Raw genomic sequence first — 17,505 nt, forward strand, 5'->3', positions numbered from 1 at the left:
TTTTTAAAAATATTTCATTTATTTATTTGACAGAGAAATCACAAGTAGGCAGATCTAGGCAGAGAAAGAGGAGGAAGCAGGCTCCCCGCTGAGCAGAGAGCCTGATGCGGGGCTTGATCCCAGGACTCTGGGATCATTACCTGAGCTGAAGGCAGAAGCTTTAACCCACCAAGCCACCCAGGGGCCCCTACCTTTATTTCTGATAGGCTACGCTAAACCTGTCTGGTACTTCTTAGCAATAATGACCGCAAAGGGGCTTCAGATGACCTAATCCAACTCCTTCAGTTACAGATGTGAAAACCAGGGCCCTACAAAAATATTTTTCCCCAATATCCCAAGGCCTCTTAGTAAGCGACTTCATGTTTTAGTGACTAGCACCCAGAACTCCTGTCTCCCAATATTTTCATTTTCCCAAAGCTTTGATACTGTTTGGAGAATGCAAAGGAAGAAGGCTTTGATAGACTTCAGTGGAATACAAGCCTGCTGGCAACACGTGACCAGAATCTTCAGACAGCTAGGAAAGACCGGCACATACAAAGGTAACTGTGAGGCTGTCACCCCAAAGGCAATCCATCTGGGCTTCTGGATGGGCAAGTCAAGCCTTCAGATTCTATTCAAGGCTAATGTCCTAGGAGATTTTTGTTGGATAGGGATTTTGTTAATTTTGGCCTTGGACTCATCTTTTCCCATTCTCTGGTCCTGTTTCCTCATGTGTAAAATAGACATTAAATGCTTCTAACATTACGATTCTAGGAAATGTCAGAATTAATCACAGTAATATTAGAGAATGAAAGATGAGAAGTAAAAGAATTACACAGAGCAAGTATTTTTAACTGATTAAAGTGAAAGGAAAGACTTTTTTTAAACCTTAGCTTTAAAAAAAGAAAGAAAGAAAGAAAAACAAACCATTGTATGAGTTTGCTGGGGCTGCCAAAACAGGATACCACAGACTGGGTGGCTACACCAACAGACAACTTCCAGTTCTAGAGAACAGGAGTTTTGGTAGATGTGGTTTCTTCTCTGGCCTCTGTCCTTGCTTTACAGATGACTGTCTTCCCACTGGTCCTCACATGGTCATTCCTTTGTGTGTGCATCCCTGGTCTTTTATCTCCAAACTTCCTCTTCTTTGAAGGACCCCAGTCAGACTGGATTAGAGCCCACCTCTTCTAACTTAATCACTTCTTTCAAGGCCTTACCTCCAAATACAGAAAGTCTGAGGTACATGGGGGGACATGTGTGTATTTCAACAAACGAATCTGGTAGGTTGACAATTCAGCGCTCAACAACCATCTATTCTGATGTTCTCTTTTTAAAACACTATGACTGGGGCGCCTGGGTGGCTCAGTGGTTTAAAGCCTCTGCCTTCGGCTCAGGTCATGATCCCAGGGCAAGCCCCACATTGGGCTCTCTGCTCAACAGAGAGCCTGCTTCCTCTTCTCTCTGCTTGCCTCTGCCTACTTGTGATCTCTGTCTGTCAAATAAATAAATAAATAAAACACTGTGACCAAATCCATACTTCTGGAGAGAAAGTATTTTATTTTAAGGCTTTTTACACATTTAGCAAGAGGATACATACTGAATTACATTAGCAGAATTGTATTAATAATAGGTAACTTATACTTGGAAAGCTAGTTAGGATGAAAAACAGTTTTTGTTTCATCAGTCTTCACAAACAGTATTTATTAAGGTAGTTTATGTGATTTCTGTGAAAATACATTATAGAAGATCTTCCTTAAAACAAGTATATAAAAATCTAAAATATCGTTAAGATTTCATTAGCATACAATCCCAAACTGAAAAATTTAAACCAGATTAACCTCCTTTTCTATGGGAAGATGTGCTTAAAAGAGCTAATTTTACTGTTTGAACCTGATTAATTGTTCACCATACCTTCCCCACAATGAATGAAATCTAGCTCTCAGAGGGCAAAACTCACAAAATTCAATAGGCAGGCTGTCTTAGAATTCCACTTAATGAAGTTTAGGTTTGATTAACTAGCTGTTTTAATTACAATTTCAAGTCTTATAGATACAGAAATTCTATTTTTTCCAGAACAAACTTGCATATCCTTATAATATGAAAGGGAAGAAAACAGATTTTAACTGTTGATTCCTTTTACTTTTTGAGCTTAGTGACTGACATTTTTTTTTTCCCCTTCTCCTTCACAGCTTGGCATTCATCTGATTCATTAGCTTCTCCAATTTGATTGCTAGGGACATGTTTCCTTTAATCTTCAATTTTCCTGACATGAATGCCATTGTTGGTTTTAGTTTCCCTAAAATGAGAAAATGAGAGAAGGAAAAGCAACCATTAGTACCCTTAGGGAGATACCACTTCAAGAACATGCATTATAAGAAGAACCTTCTTGAGTTCTATAATCCTCTGAAGTGCACAGGTTTCTATTCCAGAATTTTTTTATCAATATCTTAGGAATCCCAATTCCTAGACTTAGATGTTAACAATATCTTATAATATGAGATAATGTAAAAACAATCAGCAAAGATTATACCAAAAAGATGAAGATGCAACATTTACACACCAGTTACAGCACATTAAAGGATACACAGCCCTCAGATGAACTGTAGTAAACAAATACTATTTTAGTTAATTTTCCAATCTATTATACAGTTCATTAAACTTTTAACATTTTAGGTTTAGATTTTTAAAAAAACCAAAAGGTATTAATGCATATAATATTCTTAAAAAGTTATCATTAAAAACATAGTGTATGGGTAACAAAATTATGTGTTAGCACAGAAATGCCAGGATGTAAAACGGGAGCATTATAGCAGAACTGTAGTCATTAACAACATAAAAGGAACAGAAGCTCCATGGAGGGAGGAGTCTGTATTTGCTACTCTTATTCCGGTGCTACTACATGGTCAGGCACACAGCACAAATAATGAGGAAACTGAGGCTCAGAGAATATTCTGACTTGCCCAATGTCACACAGCTTATATATGACACACTGGATTTCAAAGCCAGGTGTTTCAGATTCCTTTTTTCTTCTTTTTAAAAGATGTTATTTATTGACAGAGAGAGAGAAAGAGAATGCACACATGTGAGCAGGGGAAGGGGCAGAGGATAAAGGAGAAGGAAAGAATCTCCAGCAGACCCTGTGCTGGGCATGAAGCCCAACGTGGGGCTCGATCCCATGACCCTGAGATCACAACCAGAGCCTAGATCAAGAGTTGGGACGCTTAACCAATGGAACCACCCAGATGCCCCTAATTCTCAATAGTTTTCTGAGCTATATGATGCTAATTTATATATATAGATATCTCCAGCAGGCATGATATGTGTCTGGTGCATTAGTAAACTTCTACTTGCCCACACAAAAATGGGCTCTTTGTAGAAAAAAAAAAAGCATGTGTTAATGTATTTATACATGTCGAGATATTAAACACCTTTAAATTATTCAATGTAGGGGTTGTAACAAAGCATTATAGTTTGTTTAAGGACAGAAAGAATCAAGCCCAATTCTTTAACGAATAAACAGGTGTACGTTGCTCCATGGAAATGTGATGTTAAATACCTAAATTTACAAATCATAAACCAAGGGATAGTTTTGATTTATACAGAAGACAGGAAAATCTTTGTTCTTTACAGGAACAGAACGGCTCCTCCAAAAATTTAACAAACACTAACATCTGGGAGCTCTTCTGCTGAAAAACAGGGTCCCTATTCTGTCACCCTGCTTCACTGCAGGGTTTCACAACCCAGGAGACCACAAGCCCTGCTCACACATACACAGCTTCTCCAGCTTTATGGAGCCCTGCCTATAAAGACAAATGGACATCAAATGGAGACAAAAAAAACAAAATGAGATAAAAGCCATTTGGCAGGCATTGAAGAAAGCTAAACAAAGTAAAAAAATAAAAAATTTCACAGTTTGTGTCCTTATTGATAAGAGAACATATAAAACCAATGAATCAAGAGAATACTGGAGAAAGGGGGAAGAAGAGAAGCGCAGGGAAGAGGGAGAAAATAGAGGAGACAACCTAAATGGGTAGGGGAGGAGAATGAGAGGGAGAGAAACAGTAGAAGGGAGATGGAATGGGATCCAGTGAGTGAAAAGGGGACAGTAAGAGAAGAAGAAACAATGACCACATGGTGAAATCCTAGAAATTAAAAATTTGAGAGATAATATTAAAACACAATAGGCGAGAGGCACTTGTAGATCCTCTGGTCACAGAGGTCTTCTCCATTGCTACCATCCCCCTCCCACTCCTACAAAAGTCTCTCTCCATGCACCACCCCCGTAATACTCTTTCCAAATAAAGTTTCTCCTTACTCTTTAAAAAAACATGGTAGGTAAAAATAAGGTGAGCCAATCTCCCCCAAAGTAAAAAAGTTATATTAAGACATATGCAATACAAGAAGGAGACGGTCAAAGATTGAATCAAAGATCATGTTTTCTCTAGAAAGTGAGAACTGAAAGAAATATCAAAGAAATAATTTAAGATACATTCCCAAGGAACCTATCAAGTACCCAGGAAAATGAAAGGAAAAAAGACCACACTACCCTGCATCATGATAAAATTTCAAACCACAACAGAGTAAGAGAGCATTCCGATTCCAAAGTTTTTAGAAAGAAGAGAGGATGGATCCAAAAGATTAAGAAAAAAGGTATCATTCAATTCTCAATGGTAATCTTAGAAGATGGAGCAATAGCTTCATGATTCTTTTTTTTTTTTATGAGTCTATTCATTTGTTGATTTGAGAGAGACAGAGAGCATGTGAGCAGGGGAAGGAGCAGAAGGGGAGGGAAAGGGGAAGAAACTCCAACAGACTTCACACCAATTGGTATGGAGACCAATGTGGGGCTCGATCCCTCAACCCTCAGATCATGACACATACAGAAATCAAGAGTTAGGCACTTAAACCAACTGAGCCACAGGCACCCCCTGGCCTCCCATTTCTGAAGAAAAATGAGTTTCAATCCAAAAAGCTCTACCCAGCCAAATAATGTGTTGGTAGAATATAAGTAGTTTTAGATACTCACAAAATACTGCCTCTTATGTATCTTGTCACATGAAGCTACTGGAGAATGTGTGTAACCAAAAGAGGATATAAACCAAGAAAGAACGTGGGACATAGGAAATAAAGACATTCGGTGCAGAAGAGAGTTAAAAATTGCTGGGATCACAGCTGTGAAGCAGGCTTAGTAAGTCTATCTATCTATTATAACAAGACAAAGGGCTCCAGGAAAAAAGCAGACCGACAGGTAACCTAACACATTTGGCAGAGTGGAAAACTGTATCAAAAGGTTGTGGAAGAGTACAGAAAGATTCTGCTTAGTTACTTTATACTTATTTTAGTGGGGGGAAAAATAGGACAATTATTTATGTCCAGAAAAAAGAAAAGTTCTCTGAGAAGAAACATAATAATAGTATACTATTTGACTCAGCAGCAAACTATACCAGAATCATAATCATTTAAACCTAAGTATTTATTTAAGCAAAAATAGTGATAGAATTATATTGGGGGGATGGGTAAGGGGCAGGTAAAGCAACATCAAGGTGCTGTAAGAGGACTTAAATCTCACTTATCAGTGTTTAGATTAGTGAATCTAAACAAAACAGTGTAAATATGTATCTAACATTGAGAAATATGATTACTTTGGAAAAGGTGCAGTTACACAATGAGAGATACCAAAGAGACCTGACGGTGATCACTTCTGTGCTGTGGAAGGGGGAAAGGCCAAAGAACACCTTTTAAAAATACATACTTTGGGGCACTTGGCTGGCTCAGTTAGTGGAGTGTGTAACTCTTTATCTTGGGGTCATGAGTTCAGACCCCATGTTGGCTGTAGAGATTACTTACAAAACAATTTTTTTGAAGATTTTATTTATTGGACAGACAGAGACACCAAGAGAAGGAACACAAGTAGGGGGAGTGAGAGAGGGAGAAGCAGGCTTCCTGCTGAGCAGGAAGCCCTGTGTGGGGGCTTGATCCCAGGACCCCGGGATTATGACTGGAGCCAAAGGCAGACACTTAACAAATGAGCCACCCAGATGTCCCAAAAATTTTTAATAAAATAAAAACAGGTACATTAAAGATTGAGGTGAAATTCACACGACATAAAATTAACCATTTTAAAGTGAATAATTCAGAACTTAAATTTAAGTATAGTCACAAGATCGTACAACCACTACCTCTATCTTGTCCCAAAACATTTCCATCCCCCAAAAGGAAACCCTGTACCCACTATGTATTAACAATTTCCCTCCTTCTAGACCCTGGCAACCACCAATCAGCTTTCTGTTTCTATGAATTTACCTATTTCAGTGTTTCATATGAAAGAATTCATACAATATGTGATCTTTTGTCAGGCTTCTTTTGCTTATTAAGTTTTCAAGGTTCATCCACATTGTATGATGAATAAGTACTTCATTTCTTTTTATGGCTGAATAATATTTCATTACACACACACAAATAATTTATTGATTCATCCGTTGATGGCCATCTGGGGGTTTTCCCACCCTCTGCCTATTGTGAACAGTGCTGCTATGAACATGTGTATATACATATTTGAGGGTCTATTTTCTTTTGAATATGGGAGTGGAAATGCTGGGATAAATGGATCTCCACGTCCAAACAAATGAAGTTAGGTTTCTACTTGTACTTCTATGTACACACCATATACAAATATTAGTTCAAAATGGGTCAGAGACCTAAATGGGAGAGCTAAATCTAAACACCCTCAAAAAAGGGGTGCCAGACTTGCTCAGTCAGAAGAGCAAGTGACTTCTGATCTCGGGACTGTAAGTCTGAACTCCATTGTTGGGTGCAGAGATTATTTAAAAAAATAAAATCTTAAAAAAATAAAAATAGGGGCCCCTGGGTGATGCAATCAGTTAAGTGTCAGACTCTTGGTTTTGGCTCAGGTTGTAATCTCGGGTTTGTGCAACTGAACCCCGTGTTGGGTCCCAGTGTAGAGTCTGCTTGAGTTTCTCTCTCCCCTGTCCTTCTGCCCCTCCCCTCTGTGTTCTCTAAAATAAATAAATAAATCTTTAAAACTATTAAATAAGATAAAAACCCTCTGGGGTGCTTGGGTGGCTCAGTTAGTTAAGTGTCTGACTCTTGATTTTGACTCAGGTCATGATCTCGGGGTTTTAAGATCAAGTCCCATGTCAGGCTCTGCGCTGGGCATGGAGTCTGCTTAAGATTCTCTCTTGGGGCGCCTGGGTGGCTCAGTCGGTTAAGCATCTGCTTTCGACTCAGGTCATGACCTTGGGTCCTGGGATTGAGCACCACCTTTGGCTCCAGCTCCCTGCTCAGTGGGGAGTTGGCTTCTCCCTCTGTCCCTTCCTTCCCACTCATGCTCTCTCTCAAATAAATAATATCTTTAAAAAAAGATTCTCTCTCTTCCTCTCCCTCTGCCCCCAACCTCTCTCTCTAGAAAAAACCCAAAAAACAAAAAACCCTCAGGGTGCTGGGTGGCTCAGTCATTGAGCATCTGCCTTCAGCTCAGGCCATGATCCCCAGGGTCCTAGGATTGAGCCCTACGTCGGGCTCCCTGCTCAGTGAAGATCCTGTTTCTCCCTCTCCCCCTCTTCCTGTTCGTGCTCCCTCTCTCACTGTCTCTCTCCCTCTGTCAAATAAGTAAATAAATAATTTTTTTTTTAAGAGTAAATCGCAAATCTTTAAAACAGGTTTCATTAAGATTCTTAGATATGACAATGGAAGCACAAGCAACAGAAGAAAAAAAATCCACAAAATGGACTTCATCAAAATAAAAATTTTGCCTTCGGCTCGGGTCGTGATCTCAGGGTCCTGGGATCGAGTCCCGCGTCGGGCTCTCTGCTCGGCAGGGAGCCTGCTTCCTCCTCTCTCTCTTTGCCTGCCTCTCTGCCTACTTGTGATCTCTCTCTGTCAAATAAATAACTAAAATCTTTAAAAAAAAAAAAAATTTTTGTGTTTCAAACTATATCATCAAAAAAGTGAAAAGATAACCCAAAAAACTGAGAGATCATATCTGCAAATAATACACTTCATAAAGGATATCCTCTTTATATCTGAGCTCTATAAAGAATTCTTAAAACTCAGTAAAAAAAAGACAACCCAATTAAAATGTGCAAAGGACCCAAAGAGATGTTTCTTCAAGGATGATGTACATGTAACCAATAAGCACATGAGAAAATGTTGAACACATCATTAGTCATTAGGAAAATGCAAATCAAAGCCACATGCAGTATCACTTCACACCCACTAGGATGGCTATTAAAACAAAAACGAAAATAAGGAGTGCTGGGAAGGGCAAGAACACAAAGAAACAGAAACCTCACACAACTGCTGGTAGGAATGTCAAGGCAGAGCTGCTGTGGAAAAGTTCAGCAGTTCTTCAAAGAGTGAAACATAGATTTACCACATGACCCAGCAATACAAGAGAAATGAAAACCTAAGTCCACTCAGAAACTTGGACACAAATGTTTACAGCAGCATTACTCATAACAGCCAAAGAGTGGAAATAACCCAAATGTCTGCTAACAGGTGAAAGGATAAACTAATTATGGCATATTTCTATGATGGAATATTATTCAGTCATAAAAATCAATGAAGTACTGATACATGCTATAACTTAGATGAACCTTGAAAACATTATGCCAAATGAAAGGTGCCACACACAAAGGTTTTATTTTGTATGATTCCATTTATATGAACTATCTAGAATAGGCAAATCCATAGAGAGAAAGAGGAAAAACATATGACTTGTTGCCAGGGGATGGGGGAGGCCAGAATGAAGAGTGTTACTTACATGCCATGGCGTGTTCTTCTGGGGGCGATGAGTAAGTTTTGAAATAAACAAGTGATGTTTGCACAGGACTGTGCATCACTAAATTAAATACCACTGAAGAGTATATACTTTAAAATGGTTAATCATATGTTATATGAATTCAATCTCCATTTTTGAAAAAAAGGAAAAAGTAAGTATCAATACATTCTACATCAAGAATGAAATTTGGGGGTGCCTGGGTGGCTCAGTTGGTTAAGGGTCTGGTTTCGGCTCAGGTCATGATCCCAGGCTCCTGGGATTGAGCCCCACATCAGGGGATCCTGTTTCTCCCTTTCCCTCTGCCCCACCCCCCATGCGCTCTTTCTCTCCAATAAAATCTTAAAAAAAAAAAAAAAAAGAGAAAGTTGAACACATACTAAAAGAAAAAACATGCTGAAAGAAGCTAGTCACAAAAAAATCACATATTATACTATTCTGTTCAAATGAAAGTCCAGAAAAGGGAAACTATGAGACACAAAGTAGATCAGTGGTTGCTTAGACCTGAAAGCAGGTTGATAGGGGATATGAGGTTAACAGCAAATGGGTAAACGGTTTCTTTTTGAGGTGATGAAAACGTTCTAAAAGCAACTGTGGTGCCGGCTGCAAATATCTGTGAATATGCTAAGAACTACTTAACTGTACACTTTAGATGGATGAATTGTATGATAAGTGAATTATTCCTCAATAAAGCTGTTAAAAAAATAAAAGCGACTGTTACATATAACAATAAACTGAATTAGTAATTAAAAATGTTCCAACAAAAAAATCCCAGGTCCAAATAGCTTCACCGTTTTTTCGCAGGATACAAAAACAATACATGAAAATTAACTGTATTTATGTATACTAGAACAGATAATTCAAAAATAAAATTAAAGACAATAATTCCATTCACAATAGCATGAATAAAATACTTAGGGGAAAAAGCATGAACCATAAAAGAAAGAATTGATGGATTAGACTTTATCAAATCTAAAAAACTTTCATAACTCAAAAGACATCATTAAGAAAATGAAAAGAGGGGCTCCTGGGTGGCTCAGTGGGTTAAAGCCTCGGCCTTTGGCTCAGGTCATGATCTAAGGGACCTGGGATCAAGCCCCGTGTCGGGCTTTCTGCTCAGGAGGGAGCCTGCCCCCCACGCCCCCGCCTCTGCCTGCCTCTCTGCCTACTTGTGATCTCTGTCTGTCAAAAAATTAAATAAAATCTTTAAAAACAACAACAACAGGGGCGCCTGGGTGGCTCAGTGGGTTAAGCCACTGCCTTCGGCTCAGGTCATGATCTCAGGGTCCTGGGATCGAGTCCCGCATCGGGCTCTCTCCTCAGCAAGGAGCCTGCTTCCTCCTCTCTCTCTCTCTGCCTGCCTCTCTGCCTACTTGGGATCTCTGTCTGTCAAATAAATAAATAAAAAATCTTAAAAAAAAAAGAACAACAACAACAAAAAAGAAAACGAAAAGATAAGTCACAGAGAAGATATTTGCAAATCACATACATCTAGAATTTATAAAGAATCTTGCAATTTAATAAGAAAAAGCCAAGTCAATTTAAAGATGAGCAAGTTTTGAACAGTTCATCAATGTAAATAGCTATTTAGCACATTAAAAGCTGCTCAACATTAAGGAAATACATATTAAAATCACAATGAGATACCACCACACACTCACTCTAATGGCTATAATACCAAAGACACTGCCATTTGTGACAAAATGGATGAACCTAGACCCAGAAAGTCAAGTATGTGTGATCTCACTTACAGTGGAATCCAGAAACGGAGAGTAAAATGGTGGTAGCCAGAGTTGGGAGTGAGAGAAATGGGGAGATGTTGGACAAAGGGTACAAACTTTCAGCTCTAAGATGAATAATTCCTGGGCATCTAATGCACAGCATGGTGACTGCAGTTAATAATACTATATTGCATATTTGAAATTTGCTAAGAGTGGATCTTAAAACCTTCTCACTACAAACATAAAAAAGGTAATTATGTGGGATGACAAATGTGTTAATTAGCTTAACTACAGTAATTTAACAATGTATATATACACATCCATCAAATCATTGTTTTATACCTTAAATATATATAGCTTTTGTCAAGTATACCTCAATAAAGCTGTTCAAACAAACAAACAAACAAACACTAATAAGTTTTGGTGAGAATTTGGAGAAATGGGAGCCTTCACGCATTATGAATGAGAAGGTAAAATCAGTACAGCCACTTTAGCAAACGGTTTGATAGTTTCTCAAAAAAGCTATCAACTTACCATATGACCCACCAATTCCACTCTTAGGAATCTATCTAAGAGAAATGAGAATATACAACCACCCAAATACATGCATGACCATACTCAGAGCAGCATATTCATAACAGCTGAAAACCTAAAATAATCCAAATGCCCACCAGCTGGTGAGTGGATAAGTAGTATGTAGAATAGCCACACAGTAGAATACTATTCAGCAATAAAAAGGAAATGAATTACTGATACATGCTACAACATAAATGGATGAATCTCAAAAGCCTTATCGTAAGTGAAGACAGATACAAACGACTATACATTGTGTATTTCATTTATATCAACTACCCAGAAATCTATAAGAGACAGAAAGCAAATCAGCGTTTGGCTAGCTGAGGGCAAAAATGGGAAATGATTACAAAGAGACATGAAAGAATTTTCTGGGGTGATGGAAATTTCTCAAACTAGATTATATGTGATGGCTGTACAACTCTATAAATCTATACTGGGTGGATTTTATGACATGTAAATTATACCTCAATAAAACTGTTTTAAAAATAACTTTAAAAATAGCTAGTAAGCACAATATCCTATATATATCTCCTCTCTATACATTAAACTGGTAATCCCCTACAGTTTCCTTTCTATGCTAATGTTTACCCTACAGTGGCCTCTACTGGCCAAAAGGAGATTTTGATTAGATGAGTACTAGTTGCTTGGTTTCTTTATTTATAAAGTATCCACTATATAAATTAGGTCAGAAATGGCTAGGCTTTTTTTTTTTTCCTTAAGATTTTATTTATTTATTTGACAGACAGAGATCAAAAGTAGACAGAGATCACAAGGAGACAGAGAGGCAGGCGGGGGGTGGGAGGGGACAGGTTCCCTGCTGAGCAGAGAGCCCGATGTGGGGCTCAATTCCAGGACCCTGGGATCATGACCTGAGCCGAAGGCAGAAGCTTTAACCCACTGAGATACCCAGGAGCCCCTGGCTGTGGTTTCTTAAAAGAGAAACCATACTAGGATATAAGGTCTAAACTGTGCCCCTTCAAAGGAGAGCAGATGGAATGAAGAGTAGGAACAAAAGGACGTAAGAAGCAGAAGTAAATTCACTGTCAATATAAGAAACCGTTTAAGAGGGGTGCCTGGATGGCTCAGTGAGTTAAGCCTCTGCCTTTGGCTCAGGTCATGATCCCAGCGTCCTGGGATTCAGCCCCACGCATGGGGCTCTCTGCTAGGCAGGAGCCTGCTTCCTCCTCTCTCTCTGCCTGCCTCTCTGTGCCTACTTGTGATCTCTGTCATATAAGTAAAAAAAATCTTAAAAAAAAAAAAAAAAAAAAGGAAATCTTGTAAGAATACTTTTTTTTTTTCCTTTTAGTTACTCATTTATCTGACTTCCCACAGTCAACGCAGAAGCACATTCACGGACAGATATAAATGGAAAACCCATTATTTTTTTTAAAAAGATTTTACTTATTTTTTTGATGGAGAGAGATCACAAGTAGGCAGAGAGGCAGGCAGAGAGAGAGGTGGAAGCAGGCTCCCTGTCAAGTAGAGAGTCCCATGCGGGACTCAATCCCAGGACCCTGAGATCATGACCTGAGCTGAAGGCAGAGGCTTTAACCCACTGAGCCACCCAGGCGCCCCTGGAAAACCCATTATTATAGGTTGATGTTACATAAGAAGATTAAATTTAATAAGTCATTTGACTTTTTTCACCTTTGGAGGGCAGAGTAGCATCATGATTAAAAGAGCATGCGCTTAAAAGCTTGGATTCAAATTTTGACCTCAACATTTCTTCACTGTGTAATCTTGAGTTTATTGTTCAATCCACTGGTGCCTCAGTTTTCATTTTTATAAAATGAAGAAAACATTTTATCTCAAAGCATTGCTTGTTAACTTGCTTAACTCACAGTAACCATACAATGCATATTAGTTGTAATTATTGTTATTTCAGTTTAGAAACTGATAATTTTTGGGACGCCTGGGTGGCTCAGTTGGTTAAGCAGCTGCCTTCGGCTCGGGTCGTGGTCCCGGGGTCCTGGGATCGAGTCCCACATCGGGCTCCTTGCTTGGCAGGGAGCCTGCTTCTCCCTCTGCATCTGCCTGCCTCTCTGTCTGCCTGTGCTCGCTTGCTCTCTCTCCCTCTGTCTCTGACAAATAAATAAATAAAATCTTAAAAAAAAAAAAAAAAAGAAATTGACAATTTTTATTTTAAATGATCTTTAAGTTCAAAATATTATTTATAAAATATAAATTTGCCAACATTTACTGAGCATCTTGTATGTCCAAAGCACTTTAAGTTTTATGAAGACATAGTTGTTAGAATACTGAAACACTAAAGGCACTACTGAAAACTGAAGAGATCATTATTAACACTGAAAGATGTTATAATGTGTGAGTGAAAAAGATCACCAAACAGTGGTAATGCTATAATCCTGTTTTTAAAAGCACTTGTGTATATTTATACATATTCACAAAAGTATGTATGACTCTAAACCAAAATCAATTAATGGTTGACTTCTCAGTAGTGAGATAAAGAAGTATCTTTATTTTGCTTAGGGGTGCTTGGGTGGCTCAGTCGGGTAGGTGGCTGACTCTTAATCTCAGCTCAGGTCATTATCTCATGGTCCTGGGATCCAGCCCGTGTTGGGCTCCACACTCAGCAGAGACACTGCTTGAGATTTTCTCTCCCTGTGCCCCTCCCCCTGTTCACATGCTCTCCCTAAAATAAATAAATAAATCTTAAAAAATAAATAAATAAAAAGAACTATTTTTATTTTGTGTCTTTTTTAAAAGATTTTACTTATTTGACAGAGATCACAAGCAGGTAGAGAGGGAGGAAGGGAAGCAGGCTCCGTGCTGAGCAGAGAGCCCAATGCAGGGCTTGATCCCAGGACTGTGGGATCATGACCTGAGCCGAAGGCAGAGGCTTTAAACCACTGAGCCACCCAGGTGCCCCTCTGTTTTGCTATTTTCTTAACTGTATTTTCTGATTTTGTACCATGAGTTATTTAACATTACTGTAAAAGAAAAAAAAAAGTTGGGGCACCTGGTGGGCTCAGTCAGTTAAATGTCTGATTCTTGGTTTCAGCTTAAGTCGTGATCTCATGGGTTGCAAAACTAAGTTCTGCACTGAGCTGTGCACTCAGTGGAGAGTCTGCTGGAAGATTCTCTCCCTCGGCTCTTACCCCCATTCTTGCACTCTAAAATAAATCTTAAAAAATAAATAAAAGGGAAAGTCGAAGGGACCTCAATGATTAGCAACATACACACACTGTCTCATATGGTAGGTAGGCCATTAGCATCCTGGATTAGAACTGGAAAGCAGTGAGCGTCTGGGGGCTCAGTGGGTAGGGCAGCTACCGTCAGCTTGGGTCATGATTCTGGGGTTCTGAGTGCATCTGGCACCCTGCTCAGCAGCAAGTCTGCTTCTCCCTCTGTCCCATCTCCCTGCTCATGTGCTCTCTCTCTCAAAAATAAATAAATGTTAAAAAAAAAAAAAGGAATTGGAAAGCAAAATCTACAGGGCACAGAGTACACACTGTGATCTTTGGAATGTATAAAGATTAAAACAGAACAAAGAATGAATCACATTTATAGATCATTAAGTGAATTTTTTTGGTTAGAATGTTATAATGCTTTAGTTTGAAGTGTTGTTTCTAAATACATGTGATAATTACCATTTGAAGTAGTATCCTAAGAGTAGAAAATAGAAAAAACTATCCTTAAAATTCTCTGGCACAGTTAGAGGTACATGGGAAGAATAGAAGATTACACAAAAGGTTCTCTTGCTTAGGGATTCCACAGAAAGCAGGATCATGGAGCCGCAAGAGAGGGCCTCTGTTTCCTGTTACAGTCATGGCATGATCAAAGCAGGACCTTACTCTCAATAAATGAGGTACAGCTGAGTTCAGCACCTCCTGTGTCCCAGGTGTTACTGGAAGGGGCTATGTCTTAGTCCAACCAGTAGAAATAAAGTCCACCTAGGAGTCCTTTTAAATCACCTCTCTATTTTCAAGATTATCTTATGGGCTTCTCAGTCATGGAAAAAAGAAATTCTGACTTCGACTTTCCCATTGTCGGCTGAACAGTAAGAACTTACCAACAGTAAGACCCACCTTCTGAAGACTATGTGCTCTTTAACATCAACAGCTGCTAAGATTCTACGGCTATCGAACACAAGTCTTGATTATTTGGAAAGGAATAAAGTTAGAACTAAATTTTCCCTGAACAATCAGTAAGTTAATACAATTTAAAACTCACCTGAAAACATTTTTACAAAATCATCAGTAGACATACTCATCACCACATCTGCCTGTTCAGAGGGCTCTCCATATCCGACATTCCCACCTTTGCTTTTAAGATCCAGAAACCATGTTCCACCATCTTCACCTGCACAAAATACAGAGATATAGAAAACAATGCCGCAGAAGGCTTGTTCTTCTTAAACTTAATAGCTGCTAGAGTTAGAATAATTTTACATCATGCTGTTTTCCTGGTTAAAACCCTGAGGCCACTATCAAATTCACTAACTATTAAGTATTTCTGTGCCAGGCATGGGGCTAGGCTCTGAAGACCCTGAGGTAACATGGTTCTTACACAAAACAAAGCAGAGCCAGGCAAGCCCCATGGAAGGTGAGACTGGAAAGTCAGGTGAGAATTAGGCAAATGAGGAACTGAAACGAGTGTGGGAGGACTGAAGGTAGAAAGAGAATGAACTGTGGCATGAGATGAGCTCATGAAGCAGTCCAGAGGCAGGGGCAGTGGGCCAAGTGAAAGTACTCCTTCCATGGCATATCCCTTACCATAAAGTCAGTGTCATAAGGGATATGCCATGGAAGGAGAATGACATAAGGCTGGTATTTTAAATCAAAATCCCTAATATCAGGGTGGAGAATATATTGTTGAGGGATAAAGAGGATGCAAAAGGTAAGTGAGGATGGTTGTTAGGGTAGTTTGAGAACTTGAGGATGTGTGCCTGGATCAGGACTGTGGCCGTGGGAATAGGGAGAAGTGGGCATATTTGAGAGAGAACTTCAAAGCAGAAACACAAAACTCGGTAAATGAACAGAATGAGGAAAAGGTATGCAGAGTGCGTAAGAAATGATTTGCTAGTTTTTGGCTCAGGAAACCGGGTAAGTGTGGATGTATTTTGTACTGAGAGAGGACTACTGAGGAAGAGCAGATTGAATAGGGAGTGTCCGAGCCAGGTGTTGGGAATGGTGAGCTGTTTTAGACATTTTCAGATTGAGGCATCTCTGCACCAACAAAGTGAAAATGTCAAATGAAGTCTGACTAGGCTAGAAATACAGAAACCTAAGTAGTCATTTCCTATGGTCAACTGAAGCCATGTGAATGATTAAGGTTTCCTAGGGCAAGTCTGGAACTGACAAGGATGATTACAGATAAAGGAGGAAAGCAAGGAGAGCTGCAGGCAGGGAAGACAAGGACGGGAGCCTTTCCAGAAGGCAGGAACGGTCAACAGCTTCAAATGCTGTACAGTGGGGACAGTGTAAAATGACAAAGGCCCGCTGACAATACAGAAGTCACTGAGGACCTTGGTGACAGCACATTCAGCAGAATGGAGAAATATGGTACTACAGTAGAGTGAACTCTACATGAAATGAAGTTTGGCTCTAAAAGGGAGAGGAATGGCAGGGGTAAGAAGTGGGATTAGGGGCGTTGTGTTTTGTTTTAAAGATGGAACAGACTTTGAGGATGTTAAGTTATCATTGGAAAGAAGGCTGCAGGATACACAGGTAAGAGGGTGTAATTCACAGCACAAAATCCCTGATGAGGCCAGAGGAAATGGGATCTAAAACTTTGCTACTCAAAGTGCGATCTGTGGACTACAGTCCTGTCAGAAATGCAAAATTCAGACCCTACCCGAGACATGGTGAATCAGACTGCATTTTAGCAGGGTCCCAGATGATCAGTAACAACATTAAAGCTTGAGATGCTTAAATCTAGAGCTGAGCTCTGTTCTACTGGGAAGGAAGAAAGAATGATGCTCCTAACAACTGATGTGGTATCAGATGACAGGAAGCTGAAGCATTTTGTCTGCAAGTTTGCATTATCTCTGTGAAAGAGGAGGTGGGGTTATTTGCTGAAACTGGCAGGGAAGTGGTAAAAGGGAGAAAGATGGGAGGTTTGTGGAATACTGAGAAGTTTTAAAACAGTCACTGTGGGAAATGAGGCAGTAAGCCAACCACAGAAATACAGTATTCTGAGGTGCCGCTTAGAGCCCAGTTGAGGAAGGGTGATGAGAATTTCTATTAGTGCAAATCCACTGGGTAGTGTGACGGGTTTTTCCATTTCCCCAGGAGCACTGAGCAGCCGGAATGCAACTGTGGGCCAGCCAGTGTGATTCATTCAGGACTAGGCTTTTGATAGGTGATGACATAAGCACACAAAGGCCAGGGAATGTAGGATATAGGTAAGAGAGTGATTAAAGCAAAGGACCATGGGCTCTACGGAGAGCAAAGGAAGAGGAGAGGAAAC

The 17,505-nt window shown here is 39.5% G+C and overlaps 1 protein-coding gene across 2 annotated transcripts in view; it reads right to left on the reverse strand.

Annotated features, from left to right (window-relative positions):
- Positions 1-1,516: 1,516 nt before the first annotated feature.
- Positions 1,517-17,505, reverse strand: part of HSDL2 (hydroxysteroid dehydrogenase like 2) — a 60,536-nt gene continuing 44,547 nt past the window's right edge. For both annotated transcript variants that reach the window (XM_044265124.1, XM_044265125.1), the window contains 2 exons: positions 15,268-15,396; positions 1,517-2,275 (listed from right to left, as the gene is read on the reverse strand). In XM_044265124.1, the coding sequence (XP_044121059.1) occupies positions 2,163-2,275; positions 15,268-15,396 (242 nt within the window). In that variant the 3' untranslated portion in view covers positions 1,517-2,162. The remainder of the gene's footprint in view (positions 2,276-15,267; positions 15,397-17,505) is intronic.

This window comes from Neovison vison, chromosome 9 (assembly GCF_020171115.1).
Source record: "Neovison vison isolate M4711 chromosome 9, ASM_NN_V1, whole genome shotgun sequence".
NCBI classification, from domain to species: domain Eukaryota; kingdom Metazoa; phylum Chordata; class Mammalia; order Carnivora; family Mustelidae; genus Neogale; species Neogale vison.